The 18,604-nt window shown below is 36.2% G+C and overlaps 1 protein-coding gene across 1 annotated transcript in view; it reads left to right on the top strand.

Moving 5' to 3' along the window:
* Window positions 1-3,672: 3,672 nt before the first annotated feature.
* Yeti (yeti) overlaps window positions 3,673-18,604 on the top strand; it is an 86,054-nt gene continuing 71,122 nt past the window's right edge. Inside the window, exon 1 of the mRNA XM_090413017.1 lies at window positions 3,673-3,904. Within this exon, the coding sequence (XP_090269143.1) occupies window positions 3,829-3,904 (76 nt within the window). The 5' untranslated portion in view covers window positions 3,673-3,828. The remainder of the gene's footprint in view (window positions 3,905-18,604) is intronic.

Raw genomic sequence — 18,604 nt, 5'->3', positions numbered from 1 at the left:
AAATGCGGCTGGTAAGCCAATAACAGTTAATGGTGCTCGCTATCGCGACATGATAATCCAGTTTTTTGTGCCTAAATTGCAAGATATGGATGTGGACGACATGTGGTTTCAACAAGACGGTGCCACATGCCATACAGCACGAGAAACAATTCAATTACTGCATGAGTCATTTCCTGGTCGTGTAATTTCCAGGTTTGGTGATCAGAATTGGTCGCCCAGATCATCTGACTTAACGCCATTGGACTTTTATCTTTGGGGTTTTTTGAAGTCTAAGGTTTATGCCATTCAAATTCAGCCACATTTATGCAAAACGGTCATGGAAAATTTCGACAAAAGAGTGCGTATGTGCCAACAAAGCCGTGGTGGCCATTTACCCGATATGCTATTCCATGCATAACCCTATACTGTATACTTTATGAATCAATAAGAAATTACAATTTTTAATTAAAAACCTGTGTTTTCTAACAAAATGACTTCTTGCGTTAATTTTGGGACACCCTGTAGAACACTATTATTCTTTCAGAATGGGACAACATTAGTTTGCAATAGGTTTAGTAATTATTAATAGATTATTACTAAGCTAAATCTTAGAACGCTCAGACATATTTTCTAGGATGATGCAGCTTTGAGAAATGGAAGAAACGGAACCCTGATCAATCCAACAGGTAGCTGCCGCAATTGAATATTTCCATTTCCTTTGACAGTTGAACAAACATTCATGTAAAATACCTTCCAATCCAGAAATACTAATCTGTATACAAATACGTGACTGGATAAAAGTTTGTTGGCCTCAACATTTAATTGATTACATTATCTTCTTCTTCATATAGGATTTATCTCCAATGTTGCTCAGTGGATGTGGCGTTTGCAAAATACTGCGCTTGACTGCACAAAAGAAGACTTTGTTTCGAATCTAGTCGTTAATATTTCTAGACCTTTTTTTCGACAGGTTCCCGAGTTAGTCGATCTCTGGCACAGGCAAGCGAGTTTTTTCTCCCGGAAACTCTGGTTTTTCGTCTCGTAAACTGAAGAAAATCGACCGTAGAACCCATATTATTTCAGACATTAAATATATTGTGTTGGAGTTAGGGACCACGAGATGGCGGAACTTGTTGAGCCGTCTCTCTTCACTGCGTACCGCTTAATTAGTGATAACCTTGGGCCAGTATCTCTGGCTGCCAGTGGAGGTTGAACTGCCCACTCAGTCTCCAAAGTTAGATAGGGCTAAACGGCCTCGCCTACTCCCTATACGGAAATAAAAAGGCGTTAGCTGATTTTTTTAAATAAAATTATAATCATCATAAAATGTGCTACAGAAAACCTGCCCTGGACATCTAACTGCAATATTATGCTTTGAAATGATTCACTATCTTTGCACTAGGGAGTATACCCTCTGGTAATACATTGAATTCATTTGAAATTCTCCCAGTAAAAATGGAAAAAAAGAAAAGAAATCTGTTTATCTGGCATTTTGTTCACATCTGTGCTTTATGTCTAGAGCAGAAGGAATGTACTTCCCATCGATTTCGTAAAATCTTCCAATTAACATTAACTTAAATCTTTACAATTGCCCTCTTCTTTCCCTTTTGGCTATTAATTTCAGGATTCCAATTATTAACGTATTTTCATTACCAACATTCCTCAATTCTCTGTCTTTATATAATTATCAGTTTCTTCATCATCAACGTTATTAGATGCACAATACTTATTGTGTGGTCCCTGGAAAGAGTTGTAGTAGCTGTGTAATATGATCTACATCCCATTAATCAGATCTGTCACCAATCATGATCAATGTATGCCTTTTACAGCAAAAGAACAACTTTCTTTTCTTTGTGTAAGAAGTAATCCGTCTTACACTCGAATTGTGGATGAGTCTCGTTCTTGTCATTGTCGAAGTAACGTACTGATTTTCATTTCATTAAAATAATCAGCTAATGGCTTTATTCCTTTTCAGGGAGCGTGAGGCCGTTTTTGCCCTATATAACCTTTTGGAGAACAGACTGCCCACTATCATTTTATTATATTTATTTTTATTAAAATAAATTCAAAGCAAACACATTGAAGCTGTTTGCTTTGAATTTCACTTTCTTTTTGCTATTCACTGAACTCCTATGTTGTTCACTGCTTTCAGCAGTACAACTTCAAAAATATAATAGTCTATCTCAACATTCCAAGCATAAACTTTGTCTCTGGTAACAACGAAAGACATTTTTCTTCAAATATACAATTGGCTGACTATTTAAAACTATCCTCAATGTTACGTTATCCATAAGGAATTAAGTATTCCTCTTTAACCCACTCAGCAAAAGATTGTCATTATATTTTCGATTCTACTGATTTGGTAAAGAAAATCTTCGTAGGTATTTTTATTAATTAGATTTAGAATAAGGTCTCTGCAGCTCAACGGAAGTGACTTGTATTTCCACAGCAGTAGGCGTCCAAAGAAAGAGCGTCCAAAGTTCGATTTTAGTCGTCGAATACAGTAAATTTTTCTAAGTCTTTTCTTTTTTTTGACCTTGTTCAGAGTTAGTTGATCTCTGGCAATGCAAACAGGTTTTTTCTTCAGGAAAGTCGCGTTTTTCATCTCATCAACTTAAGAAAATCTATCGTAGAACAGTAAACATCTTAGACAGTAAACAAAGTGTTATGACCATGAACTGGCAGCACTTGTCAACAGCCTCTCTTTTCCGGATGCCATGTATACAGTGCCGTAGCTAGAGCTTTTGTCGCCCGGGGCGGTTCCTGAGTTTGCCTCCCCTCTTAACACAAGAGGTTAAGAGGGGAGGCAAACCTCAGGTCACCTAAAATACTACAAAAAGTCAAAACGACGTATAGGGAAATAAATTAAAACACTGTGTTTATTTTGAAGTAAGCTTTAATTCCAACATTTTAAAATGGTAATTTTCTTGCTTTTCCGTTAGCAAAATCATCGATGACATTGTCGAAGTGTATTTCATCACTCAATTGTTCTTCTATAGACAGTATAGCAAGATTTCTTACACGCAAATGCCACCAGGGGTGGACAGCCCCTCTGCCCTCCCTTGACTATGCACCTGCGTGTATAATCAGTGATAATCTTGGACCAGTCATCTTTGATTGGCTACGGATGGAGATTGAATTCCCCTCCCCCTCAGTCTCCAAAAGGTAGGACTAAAAATGCCTCATCGCCTGCTCCCTATAGACGAATAAATCGCTTTAGAGGATTTATGAATATACTAGGCAGGAAAATTTAACGCAACCTTTCCAGAAGAAAGATCATGTACGCTGCTGTTTTGTTTCTCGATGATGGAAGATAAAGAAATGTCGTTCCAGACAGCAGCCAGATAATACGGCAGGATTAACTAATCTGATTATACCTAATTGTTATACTCATATTAATCTGAACATACTTCACACGTGAGAGTTGCTTGTAAAAATCGACGCTGTGAACTCCATGCAGGCCTTTCCAATGCTCTCTTCACACTAACGAGACTCATCCACAATTCGAGCGTAAGAAGGAATTAGTACTTACCTTTCCATTCAGGGCTGTGTACGCAGCGCCTCTCCACATTTTAGCGGTTTTCGTCAGTGAAGGAGCAGCAGTGAATTGGTATCGAAATTTAGTTTCACACAGAAATAAGAAAAAATAGAGGGCAGCACTCTGTAGTAGGAATTTTTTCTGTGAACAACAAACCTAGTTTGCGTGTTGTTCGATAGCGGTGTTATTGTAGATAGTTGTCGGAATTTTTTTATTTGCATAATAATATTAAAATTGCATGGCTTTAGTACTGTCTTCAACTGATTTTTAGGAGAGCAGTTTTCAGTCTTAAAGTGATTTATATCTGAGATATGTCTCTTTTTGAAGATCAAAATCCTGAAAGCGAAGGCGATTCGGACAGTGACGATGATTACGTACCACCAGGAGGTAATTTTTATAGAAAACAATTATTTCGATTAGAATTAGTAAAGTATATAAGAGTATAATTTACGCAATTTGTACATGCTTGCATTACTGAATTAACTGTTCTCACCCACACAATTGTAAGGAATCGTTTTGCTTATAACACAGAACCGTGATTCTAGTGTTTTGTTACGGTATTTATTGAACATAAAGCAATAAACTTTAAAATGCAAAAAAAAAATTCTCTCTGAATACGTGAATAAATATACACACATAATGTGTGTGTGTATGTGTGTGTGGGAGAGAGAGTGTTGTGTGCCTGTACACAACAGCTTAATCACAAGAGTGCATCATATGCCTTGGTTTATTCTGCCCCTCCTGGGGCAGAGCTGACTACTACCGGGTGCCTCCCCAGGTGGTGGATCAGGGAACAGCCTTCAGATATGGAGGCTAGCTGCGATATAAGCAGAGCAATCTGGCAAATAAGCAGCCGTGGACCAACAGCGACGGAGCTATCAGGGCGTGGGGGAGCAGAAGTGGCAATTCTGTTTCACTTAAAACCTCACAAAGCCCAATGACAACTCGGTGACATGGCGAGTAGTGCCGCCATTAAATAAGCACCTGCTGGGGTCACTGTCCCTGACATTGGGAAGCAGCATTGTCAGTACTGACACAAGGTTGAAGCCAAATGATGATGGAAAAGCTTGTGATCAGAGATTTGCAGATGGCAATATGATTATATTGTGTACGTCTGTAATACTGCAGAGCAGAAAGCAAATGGAGAAACTACTGCTCTACCTTATCTCCAGAACAACCACCATGGCGAGCAAACCCTTACAATTGGCCCCAAGTTCCCGGCGTCCCTTAAATGGGACAGGAGTGCGAAGAATCTCCAGGCTCAAAATGGTGTCCACTTTTAAAATTGCAACTTGGAATGTCAGAACTCTGTATGAAGCTGGCAAATTAAGAAATGCCACAAGAGAAATGAAGAGGCTGGGCATCCGGATTTTGGGAATTTGCGAGACATGATGGCCAGGATCTGGAAAGTGTCAACAAGATAATACGACAATGTATTACTCTGGGAATGATGAGAACAAACATCGACATGTAGCTGTAATAGTAGATGAAGAAATCAATAAATCAGTAATAAATTGGATTTCATTTTCTGAAAGGATAATGCTGTTACAACTTAAGGGAAACCCCGTTAATATAAATATCATCCAAGCTTATGCACCCACATTTGACAAAAGTGAAGAAGATGTTGAAGAGTTTTATGAACACCTAAAAGAGATTAAAAACCTAACAAAGAAACATGATATAAATATAGTGATGGCTGACTTCAATGCAAAAGTGGGAAGAGGGGGTGATGGAGAAATTGTTGGCGAACATGGCTTAGGCACCAGAAACGACAGAGGAGATCGCCTAGTCCAGTTCTGTCAGGAAGAAGATCTAACAATAGCAAATACCTGGTTTAAACTTCCACCCAGAAGACTGTACACTTGGAAATCGCCTCAAGATAACCAACATAACATTGTCAGAAATCAAATTGATTATATACTGATAAATAAAAGATTCCACAGTAGTATAAAGAGTGCAAAGACTTATCCTGGAGCAGATATCTCATCAAACCACAATCCCATAGTTGCAGAAGTACGTCTTAGATTAAAATCAGCTAAAAAATCACAAAAGAAGAAAAAGAAAATTGATGTAGAAAAACTGAAAGACCCAAACATAAATAAAAGTGCCAAGACACAGCTTAACCTGCGATTACAACAGATTAACATAGAAGAAAATAAAAGTGTGGAATCTCTTTGGAATAGCTTAAAGAATGCCATCATAACAACAAGTATTGAAGAAGTAGGTTATGTGAATAATATAAAACAACAGGAATGGATGACAGATGAGATTCTTTCTCTTATTGATACAAGAAGAATGTACAAAAACAAAGACCTTGCCAGGTATACAGAAACACATAACATCATCAAGAAAAAAAAAAAGAAGCCAAGGAAAATTGGATGAAAAATTTATGTACTGAAATTGAACTGCTTCAGAAGAAACATGATAATTTCAATCTGTATAAGAAAATCAGTGAAATTTCTGGAAAACTGAGGAAAAAGCAAATAGTGTCTCTAAGAGACGAAAATGGAAAAATAGTTCTAGAAGAAGAGAATAAAGCACAGATTTGGATAAAATATGTAACAGAACTTTTCAATGATACTAGACAGAAGCCTATAAATATAAAAGATAACATTCAAGGACCAGCAATCATGAAATGCAAAATAGAGAATGCTATACGAACAAGTAAAACAGGAAAAGCCAGTGGACCAGATGGTGTGAAAACAGAATTTTTAAAATTAATAGAACCAGATAACACCAAACTTCTTGAAAAACTATTTAATAAAATATATGAAAGTGATGAATTTCCATCAGATTGGCTCAAATCTACATTTATCACTGTCCCAAAGAAACCCAAAGCGAATTCCTGTGGTGACTTCTGACTTATTAGTCTAATGAGCCAAACATTAAAAATATTTTTGAAAGTAATTCAGAATCGTATTTATAGAAAAAGTGAAGAAACTCTAAGTGAAACACAATTCGGCTTTCGGAATGGTTTTGGTACTAGAGAGGCCCTTTTCTGTACCCAAATATTGATACAAAAATGCATAGAAAAACAGAAATCTGTCTTTATGTGTTTCATAGATTTTGAAAAAGCATTCGACAAAGTCAGACACACTAACTTAATAGAAGTCCTTCAACAAATAAGGCTAGACGAACAAGACATGAGACTAATAACAAATCTGTATTGGAATCAGTCAGCTACCATTCAATTAGACAACATTACCAGTGATATTAACATCAAAAGAGGCAGAGACAAGGATGTGTGCTCTCACCACTCCTGTTCAACATATATGCAGAGGTAATCTTTAAAAAAGCATTGGAAGAATGTTTCAGAGGAAATCACAATAAATGGAAAGATTGTTAACAACCTTCGATATGCAGAGCAGATAATATTATGGATCTCCAAAAACTCATTGACAGAGTATACATAGAAAGCCAAAGAATGGGAATAAATATAAACATCAACAAGACAAAATACATGATCATCAGCAAACATCCAGCCTCATCAATGAAACTGACACTCAATGGGGAAAATATTGATCAAGTGTCAAGATATAAATATCTTGGTTGCTGGCTTAATGAACGGTGGGATCCAGAAATAGATATAAAGACAAGGATTGAAGTTGCACGGCAGTCCTTCATGAAAATGAGAACACTATTCTGCAATAAAGACATAAACATGGAAGTCAGATGCCGAATGCTGAAATGCTATGTGTAGTCTATTCTGCTCTATGGAGTTGAAACATGGACATTGAAGGCGACAGCCATCAAGAAAATCGAAGCTTTTGAGATGTGGCCATACAGAAGAATGCTGAAGATATCATGGACAGAAAAAATTATGAAGAGGTCTTAAAAAATCCATTGGCAAAGCTAAACATCTTGTACAAATAATCAAGAAACGAAAAACATCATATCTTGGCCACATCATGAGAAACAGCAAATACCAACTTCTACAAACTATTTTGATAGGAAGAATTGGTGGCAAAGGAACTAGAGGAAGAAAAAGAATATCATGGTTTGACAACATCAAGACGTGGACAGGAAAGAGCAGTGCACAACTGCTCAGATTAGCACAAGAGCGCAGTTTGTTCGCCAAGATGGTCGCTGACCTTCGATAGAAGATAGCACAATAAGAAGAAGGTTTATTCAAAGCCTGCTTTAAAAAAAAAAGTCACTTTTTATTGACATAAAAGTATGCACACATAGATAGCATTTTAATATATTTTTGTGGACAGAATTATACATGTTGCCAGCGGAATAAAATATTAGGATGGCTGTGGATAAAGCTAGTTATTGTCATTCACTTTCAGTGTCGGTGTTTTATATATCTAAAATGATATTTAATGCTTTATGAGACATCTTAGCTTTAGTTGTACCAGTTGTACTTTCAAACAGCCAACTAGCAGCTTTATGAGATCTTCATAATGCTGATTAAGATGTCATTGTATGGATGTGTTACCAGGAAGGTGAAGTTGGTGCATTCTTAGTGCTGAAAAAAAAAACTATTATTTTTGTACACAGTTTACAAAGTGAAATTTATAGTAGTAATTTGATACTAATAGCTGTAACTTGTAGCAATTTATACTAATGTATTGTAAAAATAATCATATTATAAATTCTGAATATTTTTACGTATTAATATATTCATCGACTTGTGGACTTGTGGACACTTGTGCATTTAGGAGTGTTGGTGGATAAGGAATTGAAATTTAGGGGACACATTGCAAAAGTGGCCAAATCAGCTCATCAAATCACTTGGTTGCTGAAGAATACGTTGACAAGCAGAGACAAGCAGGTTATTGTTCCTCTGTATCGAGCCTTGATAAGACCCCATCTAGACTACTGTGCTCAGATTTGGTCACCTAGGTTTCTTCTTGATGGGGAGGAGGTGGAGAGGATCCAGAGGCGAGTGACCAAGATGATAGCAGGTCTGTGGAATGAACAGGTTGAGGATTTGTGGGTTGCAAAAATTGGTTGATAGGCGGAGGAGGGGAGATATGATTGAGACATTCAAATTACTGAAGGGTTTCTATAAAATTAATTCAGAAGATATTTTTGAGAACAGGGCTGGTTGTGGGAGGACTAGGGGACATCCATGGAAACTGGGCAAAAGTGTGGTTAGTAAAGGTGTTAGAGCTGGGTTCTTTACTTTTAGAGTAGTGAATGAGTGGAATGCGCTCCCTGAGTCTGTGGTGGATGCTGTGACAGTGAATGAGTTTAAGGCGAGGTATGATAGATACTGTATGAATGTCGAATAGTTGTGATGAAAATGATTTGGGGGCTCCCTCGATGAGTCTAATGACTCCCTGGAGTTGCCCGTAATAATAATAATAATAATAATAATAATAATAATATTGCTTGTTAGTTTTTGTTTTCATACACGCAGTGTCTGCACTTGTGATGTGCTCGTTATGAAAATATTATGTTAGAAGTAATATGTAAAGAAGTAAAAATATTGAAGTACTTACTTAATTGATTATTTGTATTATTTATAAGAAAGTTTGTTGTATTTTTAAATGTTGAATTTTGTGTTTATGAAAGACTTTCTTCAGTGCTGGTGGATACAGCGAGTCAGCCATATTTTTACAATGCGTAGTTTCTGACGTTGTTGAAGTGCGCATGCTCCCGGAGTGAACTTGATGTTTGATTGACAGCTGACAAGAAAAGCGTTGCGTATCCAAGTTACAGTGGTAAACAAGAGAGCGTTCGGAAAGTTTTTTAGAACACTGGCCGAGGAATATTCAAGTTGGGAGAACTTGATTTTTTGTGTTCGGCAGTCAAAAGAAATTTCATATTGTATTCCGAAAAAGGAATAGTGGAAATAATATGTTTCAAGAAGGAATAAGTACAGAAGAAAAAGGAAATCTTGAAACTAAGTTTTTATAAACTGGCCAAGATATATTCAAGTAGGAAGGAACTTGATTTTGTTTTGTGTGAGGCAGTAAAAAGGAATTTTAAAGGGATCCTAAAAAATGAAGTACAGAACCTTGTAACTTCTGGAAAGAGCCTTAACAGGAAGAAAATAAGACTTTGAACACTTTTTTTGTGATTGTAAAAGAAAAAGTGTTTTGTCTTAAGAGTAAGTTTATATTTTTTTAATAAGGCCTTGGATCCATAAAATCTGTAATTGTAGTTATGTATTTTTACTAGAAGTGTATATATGTTGTTTTAAGTTTTATTAAATGTGTTTATTTTGTACTTGGTATTGAGTCAATGATTAGTTGGATTCTGAAAGAGTGAGTTAAAGTCATTGCACCAATTGGAGTGAACTCTTTGTGCAAATATAATAACATATAGGGACACTCGGAGTCAAAAATAAAAATAATTGTTAGTAAATGAAATATTATTTATAATACACATTATAAATAACAAATGGCGCAGCCTATATAGGAAAATTCATTAAATATTAACAATGGCGCAGTCGCCTACAGGATAAATAAATTCTTTAAATATTAACAGTATCCTTATAGTAGCTTGTAGACATAACTTATATAATCCCTGTAGTAACTTACATCAACATATCACAGCTCTTGACAAAAAATATAACATGGTCAGCAACACCAATGGGGAAAAAAAAAGAAAATCACAAATTATTATTGTTAACATCAGAAAACAAATACCTTCGTAAACATAATAACAATGAAATCAATCCTTTTGACATAATAATATTCACATACATGCATACACAGCCAGAAACTGCAGTAAGGGGTGGGGGGGGGAACAACAATTCCTTCATGCTTAAATTCAAAAAGGACCATTCTATAACATCGAAAATTCAAATTACCAAGTGGTTAGCGGATACGCTAACCACTCAAATAATCAGGCCGGCATCTATTAGTTTCTTCTATTAGTATGTATTAGTTTCTTTTTCCATAGTAAATTGGATTCTAGTGCGAAGACTATTGAGGTGAGAGAGGAAAGAATGTGCCTGGCACATTCATTCATCTGAAGCTAAATAGAGAACACATCCTTCTTTTCCTTTTCTATCCATTCCAAATATTTCTCTTGGAGGAACAAAAAATTATAAACAGAGGGTATCCATAGAGGTGCTCTCTAACTGCCCACCTGTGATACACACATGCCAATTTTTTTTCATAAAAGATTTTGAAAAACAGTTTATTCACTCAGTCCCTCTCAACCTTTATATCTGGTTAAGATATGTAGATGATGTGCTTTCTATTTGGCCTAGACAAATTACTCTTTCCTCTGTCACCTCATTAGTCTTTGCACTAGAATCCAGTTTACTATGGAAAAGGAATATGCCCTTCTTAGACACCTTGATCACACACTCCTACCTAATGGTAACCTGTCCTTTTCAGTATACAGGAAATCCACTCCCAAACGTTTCCATCACCAAGTTTTTCCACTTGGTTATACTATGAAATGAAAAATATAATTTCTTGGCATCTTTAATTTATAGTAAGGATATGTGCATTGCATTTTGGAATACTAAGGTAATTGATGTGAAGTCATTAGTCTATATACAAGTAGCCCAGTCGTGAAGTGACTTCATGCACAAACTTTGTTTGCTTACATTTGGGTAAAGGATGAAACCAATAATAGAATTTCTTGGCATCTTTAAGTTATAGTATAACCAAGTGAAAAAACTTTCAATATTTATCCCCAGTCCATGGCATTTTAGTAATAAGGTGTTGACATCTTTTGACTACTTGTATATGGAAATACGGCTTCTGCATTACCTCAACTTTGGTATCACTTCTGGGTCTGGCTTCCACTGAATGAGACCCCAATAAAGATCAAATGAGATACATAATTAAAAGCGCACAAATATATGGAGTTCCAGTTCGAGCAGTAGAATTTAATCTGTTTCTTATCTACTCTGCTTAGTTAATATGAAAAAGCAGCCAATGCAAGTGTTATCAGTAGGCCTTACTCAAGCATTTGATAATGCCCAGCATCCCTTTCTGTTCCACAATCTCCATCAAATTGGTGTAGGTGAAAAGCTGCTATCCATTATTAAAGGAACATATGCCAGTTCATCTGTCCATCTCCTAGTTAATGGATTCCTATCAGACCCAGGCAAAATTCAAAAAGGAGTCAAGCGAGATTGCACTCTTGGTCCATTGCTCTTTGCATTGTTCTTCAACCTTTCTTACAGGAAGTCAACAATACAAGGAACTGTTGTTCTTTGCTGTGAAAGGAATAACAGTTCCTTCAACTAATATTGTATTGTGAAAATTTTATTATTCAGCTGACAATTTTTGTATTTAGAAAGAAGCATTTTAGGAGATTATCAAATTTTTGGCTTGGTGGTGTAGACAACCCACATTATGCAATATTCACTTATTTATTCTGTCTATTTTTACTATGAGAGATTTTTTTAAATGGTTCCATTCTCCTAATTCAACAATCTTATCAATTGTAGAGATGGCTGGAGAGCAATCCTAGGTAGAGACGGCTAAATCAAGGTGGTTAACTCAGATAATGCTAACCACTTGAGTATCAGTCATCAGGGTCGGCTCTACCGACGGTGCAACGCGTGCATTTGCACAGGGCGGCAATTTTTTTGGGGGGGGGGCGGCCAAAATGAAAGTGAATAAAATGAAGATGTGGAATAAATAATAATAATATTGTGTAAGATTGCAGTTTTTATAATAAGTTGACCAGTGACTTATTATGCCCATGATGCTGTTTCTATTTCCGACAATCCATCGACCAATGATACTCGCGTAATTCTCTTCGGTAATCGGAGCTATGCGAGTCATTCTTCGCTTACTCTCTTTCCCTCTTGCCTCTCCTCTCTATTCCTTGCATATGCAACAATGGAGTCTGCAATAAAACTGCATTTAAAAGTTCATTATGCAATATTATATTTCCATCTTGTGCTTGTTAACTAACTATGAATTGAATTTCCCACTGTTAGCTGTTGTTAAATTATGAATGAGAAGAATTATAATATAATAGTATCTCATTCAGAGTTTAACATAATCTGCCATTCCCAAGGCCAATTTTGTTCATCAGAATAAATGTTAAAATATTACCTACTGTTGTGTGTCACTATTTTGTATAATATGTTGTAATATATTTGTAAAAACTTCTAGTTGTTAGTTGTATTAATCATGCTAATTCTTAGTATTGGGTATGCATACATTGTGAACTAAACACGGGAACTTAGAACTTAATCCGATTATATGAATTACTGCCTGAGGCAAGACACGTGTACTAGAAAATGAGTCATATACGAAGTAATTGAAATTTTCACTAGAGTCCTTCTCTTAGAGTAATGGCTGTCGATACTGTAATCTCCAGAATGTTTCACTTGTTTTTGAGCGTGTATTAAGTTGATTTTGCTCAGTGTTAGTGACTGTTACAGTGATAAGATTTTTTTTGAGTTTTATGTAAATTAGTAGTTAGTACAGTGTTTCAACCTCCATTAATTACTAAATAATACCATACTAATAATAATATTTTATTGTAGGGTTTAAAACAATTTTAATATTCAAATAGATTACAATGTTCGATAAAAGAAAAAAACTATCAGGTGCAGAATATCGCAAACGGAAACTGGAAAAAGAACGTGATATTCAAAAACATAGCGGGACTTTACTTAAATATCTAAAAACTGAATCGGCTGATGTAGGGCAGGAGGAAATAAGTAAATGTACCGAAACCAATGATTCTGAGCTCGTGGCAAGTACTTCTAATTCGGATCCCAGTAAGTAACATAAACATTGCAAGGAATCCCGAAATTAAGATTTTCGAGATTTCGAAAATGACAATTTCCGAATCTAGAGATTTAAGTGATGAACTTGATAGGTACACTGATCCAGCTAGATGGAATCCTTCTTTAAGCGATGCCGAAAGACTGGAAATCGTAAAAAAGGGCCCGCCAGAGAAAAAAACCAAACAGTGATTTCATTTTTCCACACAGCTCTAATGGTAGGAAATTTTCATTAAATTTTTACACCAGGGAACTAAGCAATGGAGAACATATTAATCGATCATGGTTAGTGTATTCAAAAGAAAAAGATTCTGTATTTTGTTTCTGCTGTAAGTTGTTTTCCTGTAATGTAATTCACTGATGGGTATAATGATTGGGGTCATTTGTATGTGTATCTTAATGAACACAAGAAATCCAAAAACCATTTGGAGTCCCATAAAAAGTGGATTGAATTATTGTCCAGGCTTAAATTAGAACAGACAATTGATTCAATGTAGCAAAAGTTATTAAATTCAGAAATTCGGCACTGGAGGAGCATAATAGAATGCCTAATTTTTTTGATGATGAAAGTTTATTTTTCACTTGGTTAGAGTATAATAATTTTAGTTTAATCCTTTATCCAAGTGTGAGCAAACAAAGTTTGCGCCTGAAAGTATCTTCAGGACTGGGTTAAGGTGGTACAACACCAGGGCAACTCGTTGCAAAGGTGGAGCAAGCTACCAACACTCCTATCTCAGTATCTCCTATAATGCAAAACACATCTCCTTGCGGATATGTCTAATGTTATGCATTAAGGGAAGGGCCAATACCCACTGGGTAGTGGCCCTTCCCTTAACCACGCTACCGGCAGACGTCTATAGACGTTCAGTTTATCATGGATGCGAAGTGCTTATTAAAATTGTAATACCATTGTTATAACAATGAAATATATGATGGATACGAAGCGTATGCGGATGCGTATTTGATCCATAACGGCCGGTAAGGTGGTTAATGCATAACATTGATGTAGAAAAACTGAAAGACCCAAACATAAATAAAAGTGCCAAGACACAGCTTAACCTGCGATTACAACAGGTACACTGGATAGTGGCCGTTCCCTTAATGCATAACATTAGACATATCCGCAAGGAGATGTGTTTTGCATTATAGGAGTGTTGGTAGCTTGCTCCACCTTTGCAACGAGTTGCCCTGGTATTGTACCACCTTAACCCAGTCCTGAAGATACTTTCAGGTGCATACTTTGTTTGCTCACACTTGGATAAAGGATTAAACTAAAATTATTATAGAATGCCTAATTGCTGTTGTCCGGTTCTTGGGTCAACAATGCTTACCATTTTGTGGAACATCTGATAATTTATATGACCCTAATAATGGAAATTTTTTACAGCTTGTTGAACTGATTGCCAGATTTGACAGTGCTATGTCTGAACATTTAATGAGAGTATCTTGTGGTTCGGCCCAACATTATCTTGGGAAAAATATTCAAAATGAATTGATTGCTCTCTTCTCTGGAACCATAAAAAAACAAATAATTTCTATGGTTGAGAAAGCTAAATATTACGTCATAGTTGCAGACTGTACTCCCGATGTAAGCCACATTGAACAATTAACATTAATTGTAAGATTTGTCAATACGGATCCAACTGATATCAACATTCATGAACATTTTCTTGGTTTCATTTCTGTAGAAGCCACTACAGGCTCAGCGCGTTAACCGAATGTATCGTAAGAAAATTATCAGACATGAATATTCCAATCGCAAACATGCGTGGCCAGGGTTATGACAATGGATCGAACATGAAAGGAAAGCATTCAGGAGTTCAACAACATTAGGACTTGAACCCAAGAGCTTTTTATATCCCTTGCTGTTCTCATTCTCTCAACTTGGTGGTCAGTGATGCCGCAATGTCATCTAGAGAATGTGTTTTTCTCAGTGTCAGCGCTGCGTTGGGGAATTCTTAAGACACATATTACAACCCTAATGCCGAAGCCATTAAGTACAACTCGCTGGAATCTAGAATCAATGCTATTCATCCTTTAAGATACTATATTGAGGAGTTTTATTATGCACTGGTAGAAATTGCTGATGATGAGTCAGTAGGCAAAATGGCGAGACACGAAGCCGAAACCCTTGCTCTAAAACTTAGAGACTTTAAATTTTTATGTTGTCTGGTTATATGGCACTATGTTTTAAATGAAATTAATGTTGCGAGTAAACTGTTGCAAAGCATAAAGATGGAATTGTCTAGCACCATAACAACATTGGGTAATGTTTTCAAAAGTCTTAAGAATCTCAGAAATGATAAATCATTTCAAAATTTTCTTGTCGATGTTACAACATTAGCTGAGAAAGTCGAAGCTGATGCTGATTTGAAACCAACATTCGAAAGTACCAGATTGTGTCAGCAGAAAAAGCAGCATGATTATGAAGCAAGAGATGAACCTATTTTAGATCCCAAAACAAAATTCAAAGTTGAGTTTTTCTTTTTTTATTATTGATGTTGCAACTAATTGTATTGAAGAAAGGTTCGAGCTATTGGAACATCATAGTTCACATTTTTCATTTTTATATAACATCTCTAAATTAAAATCTGAGACGACAAATGAGCTCTTAGACAATTGTAAAAACCTAGAAGCCATTTTAACACATGAAGAAAATAGAGACATCGATGCAATTGCGCTATGTGATGAACTGAAAGTAGTGTCCAAATTAGTACCAGAAAATATGCCGCCAATTGAAGTTTTTCGTTTTATTGTTGAAAATAACTTTGCTCCGAATGTCACTGTCGCCCTAAGAATATTACTGACATTGCCTGTGACGGCAAGTGGTGAGCATAGTTTCTCAAAACTGAATTTTATTAAAACTTACTTACGCTCAACAATGGCCGAAACTAGATTGGAAGGTCTTGCCATGATTTCAATTGAACATGAAATCGGTCAGAAATGAGACTATGCAGACCTAATTTCTGATTTTGCAAATATGAAAGCAAGAAAAATGTATTTTTAACCAGTAGATACTAAAAACAATATAAATTCTAATTAAAATAATATGAAAATAGTGCTAAAACTATAACGTGTACATTCTATAGTTAAGTGTAACTCAACAGTTCACCATTGTACAAGTGAAGATCATTCCATATAAGTAATAAATTATTACTACATTTCATTGAATGTCAATTGATGAAGTCGATGGTTTATTTTATGAATATGCAGTATTTTAATCACTTTATCAGTGCATTATTATTGATGGTACTATATTTAAAATTAATGGTCATGAAGCTAATGTTGAACATAATGGTTTTCAAAATTCCAAAAGTTAATTTGAGGTTGGTGCTGGGGCAGCAAGTAATGGATTGCATGGGGCTGCAAAAATTCTAGAGCCGGCCCTGTCAGTCATCTTTGTGTTTTAGTTTCAATTGGTCTTTGGTTGTTCACCTGCATGAGATTGGTAGCCTTTGGCTATATGACAATATAAAAGGGCTGAGGCCTTTTCTGTCTCTCATGCTATCTATCTGGCTTTTCTTTCTCCTAAGGCTATCAGGCTCTCTTGCACCCCCTATACTAACTACTCTAGGCTAATGATGAGCACCCCTTTTTCATTTCAATAAGGATCGAAACTGGTCTGGGTAGTGACCCTTCCCATAATGCATTTCATTATACTTTTTTGTAAGGATATGTGCTTTGCATCATGGGATACTAAGGCAATTGATGCGAAGTCATTAGCCTCTATATACAAATAATCCAGTCGTGAAGTTACTTCGCATGCAAATTTTGCTTGCATAAAGGATTAAACCAAGAATTATAATTTCTTGGCATCTTTAATTTATAGATTTGAAGTTAACAACTTCTATATACAAGTAGCCTTGTCCTTTTTTAGTTTTTTAATAATAAGGTGATACACCTTTTTTACTACTTGCAGATGGAAAATATATTACTTGTGCATTAAATCAACCTTATCAGATGTCGCGTGGTGGCAGACCCAGGTAAGAGAAGATCGAGAAGCCTAAGACAAAATCCTTCTTGACACTTTTAAAGCTCCAGACTTCTGTTGTACGGATGATCTCTCGAAACTTCCATATATGGTCATGTGTTGACATCTGAACATGATGTCATACTTCACGCATCTTTTGAAATTGCTATATATGGACATAAGTTAACAGTGTTACATAATGACACTATGCACCATATTATTGAAACAAAGGCCTATGATTAAGTCATTACAAAATACAAAATTATTGCAGACAAAATTAACATTTCTTTAAGTGCATTTCCCCTAAAAAAATATGTAAAACCAAACATGGTTACTTATCATGAGATTTTTACACTTGTTTTGTTTCTTGTTTTTTCTTATTTACTTCCTTTCATCATTTTGTTAGTATTTCTATTTTAGAAACTACAGTCTTTCCATAAGTACTGTTACAACTTCTGCACATTCCCACGCTGTGCACAGTCAACATTCACTGGTTTATCAGTAGAGAGGGAGTTGTCTAGTTGTACAGGTTAACGTGCATTGGAGAGATTATGAGAAGCATGCAGTTGTAATAGCACTTCACAAGGTTGGAATGCAGCCACCTGTTATTTTCAGCATGCTTAAAACAGTTGGGATCAGTAGGATGTTTGTATATCGGACTGTTAACCATTAAAACAATACAGAAGTATCTGACTAAAGAAAAGGTCAACCTTGCTGTGTTAGGATGCAACAGCTTGTGAGAGTTATGATGTTGATAAAGATGAACATTTCACAGAGAATAATGCCACATGTACTAACTGATAACTTGTTGGTGAGAGCCTATCGTTGTTCTACTGGACACTTCCTTACCCCACAACTTGTGCAGCAGACAGTGATAAAATCAAAGTCACTTCTCTGGCCATACACAAATAACAGAACCGAGATATCCTCTTCACAGATGAGAATATTTTCATCTTGAGTTGTTTAACCACTAAAGCAATTGGGGTATATGCTCTGGATGGTCACAGCACATGGCATAACACCAAGGATTCAGAGAGGTCATCACCCTGTGTTAGTGATGGTTTTTTGTGGGGATGACGTATCAGAGGATATCCAAGTTGCATTTCTGTGAGAAAAGGGTTAAAACCGCTGCCAAAGTGTATTAAGACACCATGCTGGAACTTGCGGTACAGCCCCTGAACAACAGCTTGTTTCATGGTAGGCAGTTTACCTTTCAGCAGGACTCAGCCTCCACACAAGGCGAGGGCCACACAACACTGATTTGCCACCTTGAAGTCCTGATCTAAATCCATTTTTGACTTAAACACAGTCAGAACTTGAGAGATTAGCATGCAAAAAAACAACACCCCAGCATTGTGAGCCTGAAGGTGGATTTGGAGTGAGCAGTGGCAGCATTTTTGTTGGATGTTGTTGTGCCATTATTGATATGTGGCCTCACAGGCTTCAGGTGTGC

This window comes from Typopeltis vanoorti, chromosome 1, assembly GCF_054136105.1.
Source record: "Typopeltis vanoorti isolate ZY-2024b chromosome 1, IOZ_Tvanoo_1.0, whole genome shotgun sequence".
Classification (NCBI taxonomy): Eukaryota; Metazoa; Arthropoda; class Arachnida; order Uropygi; family Thelyphonidae; genus Typopeltis; species Typopeltis vanoorti.
This window is presented reverse-complemented; position numbering and strand designations above follow the sequence as displayed.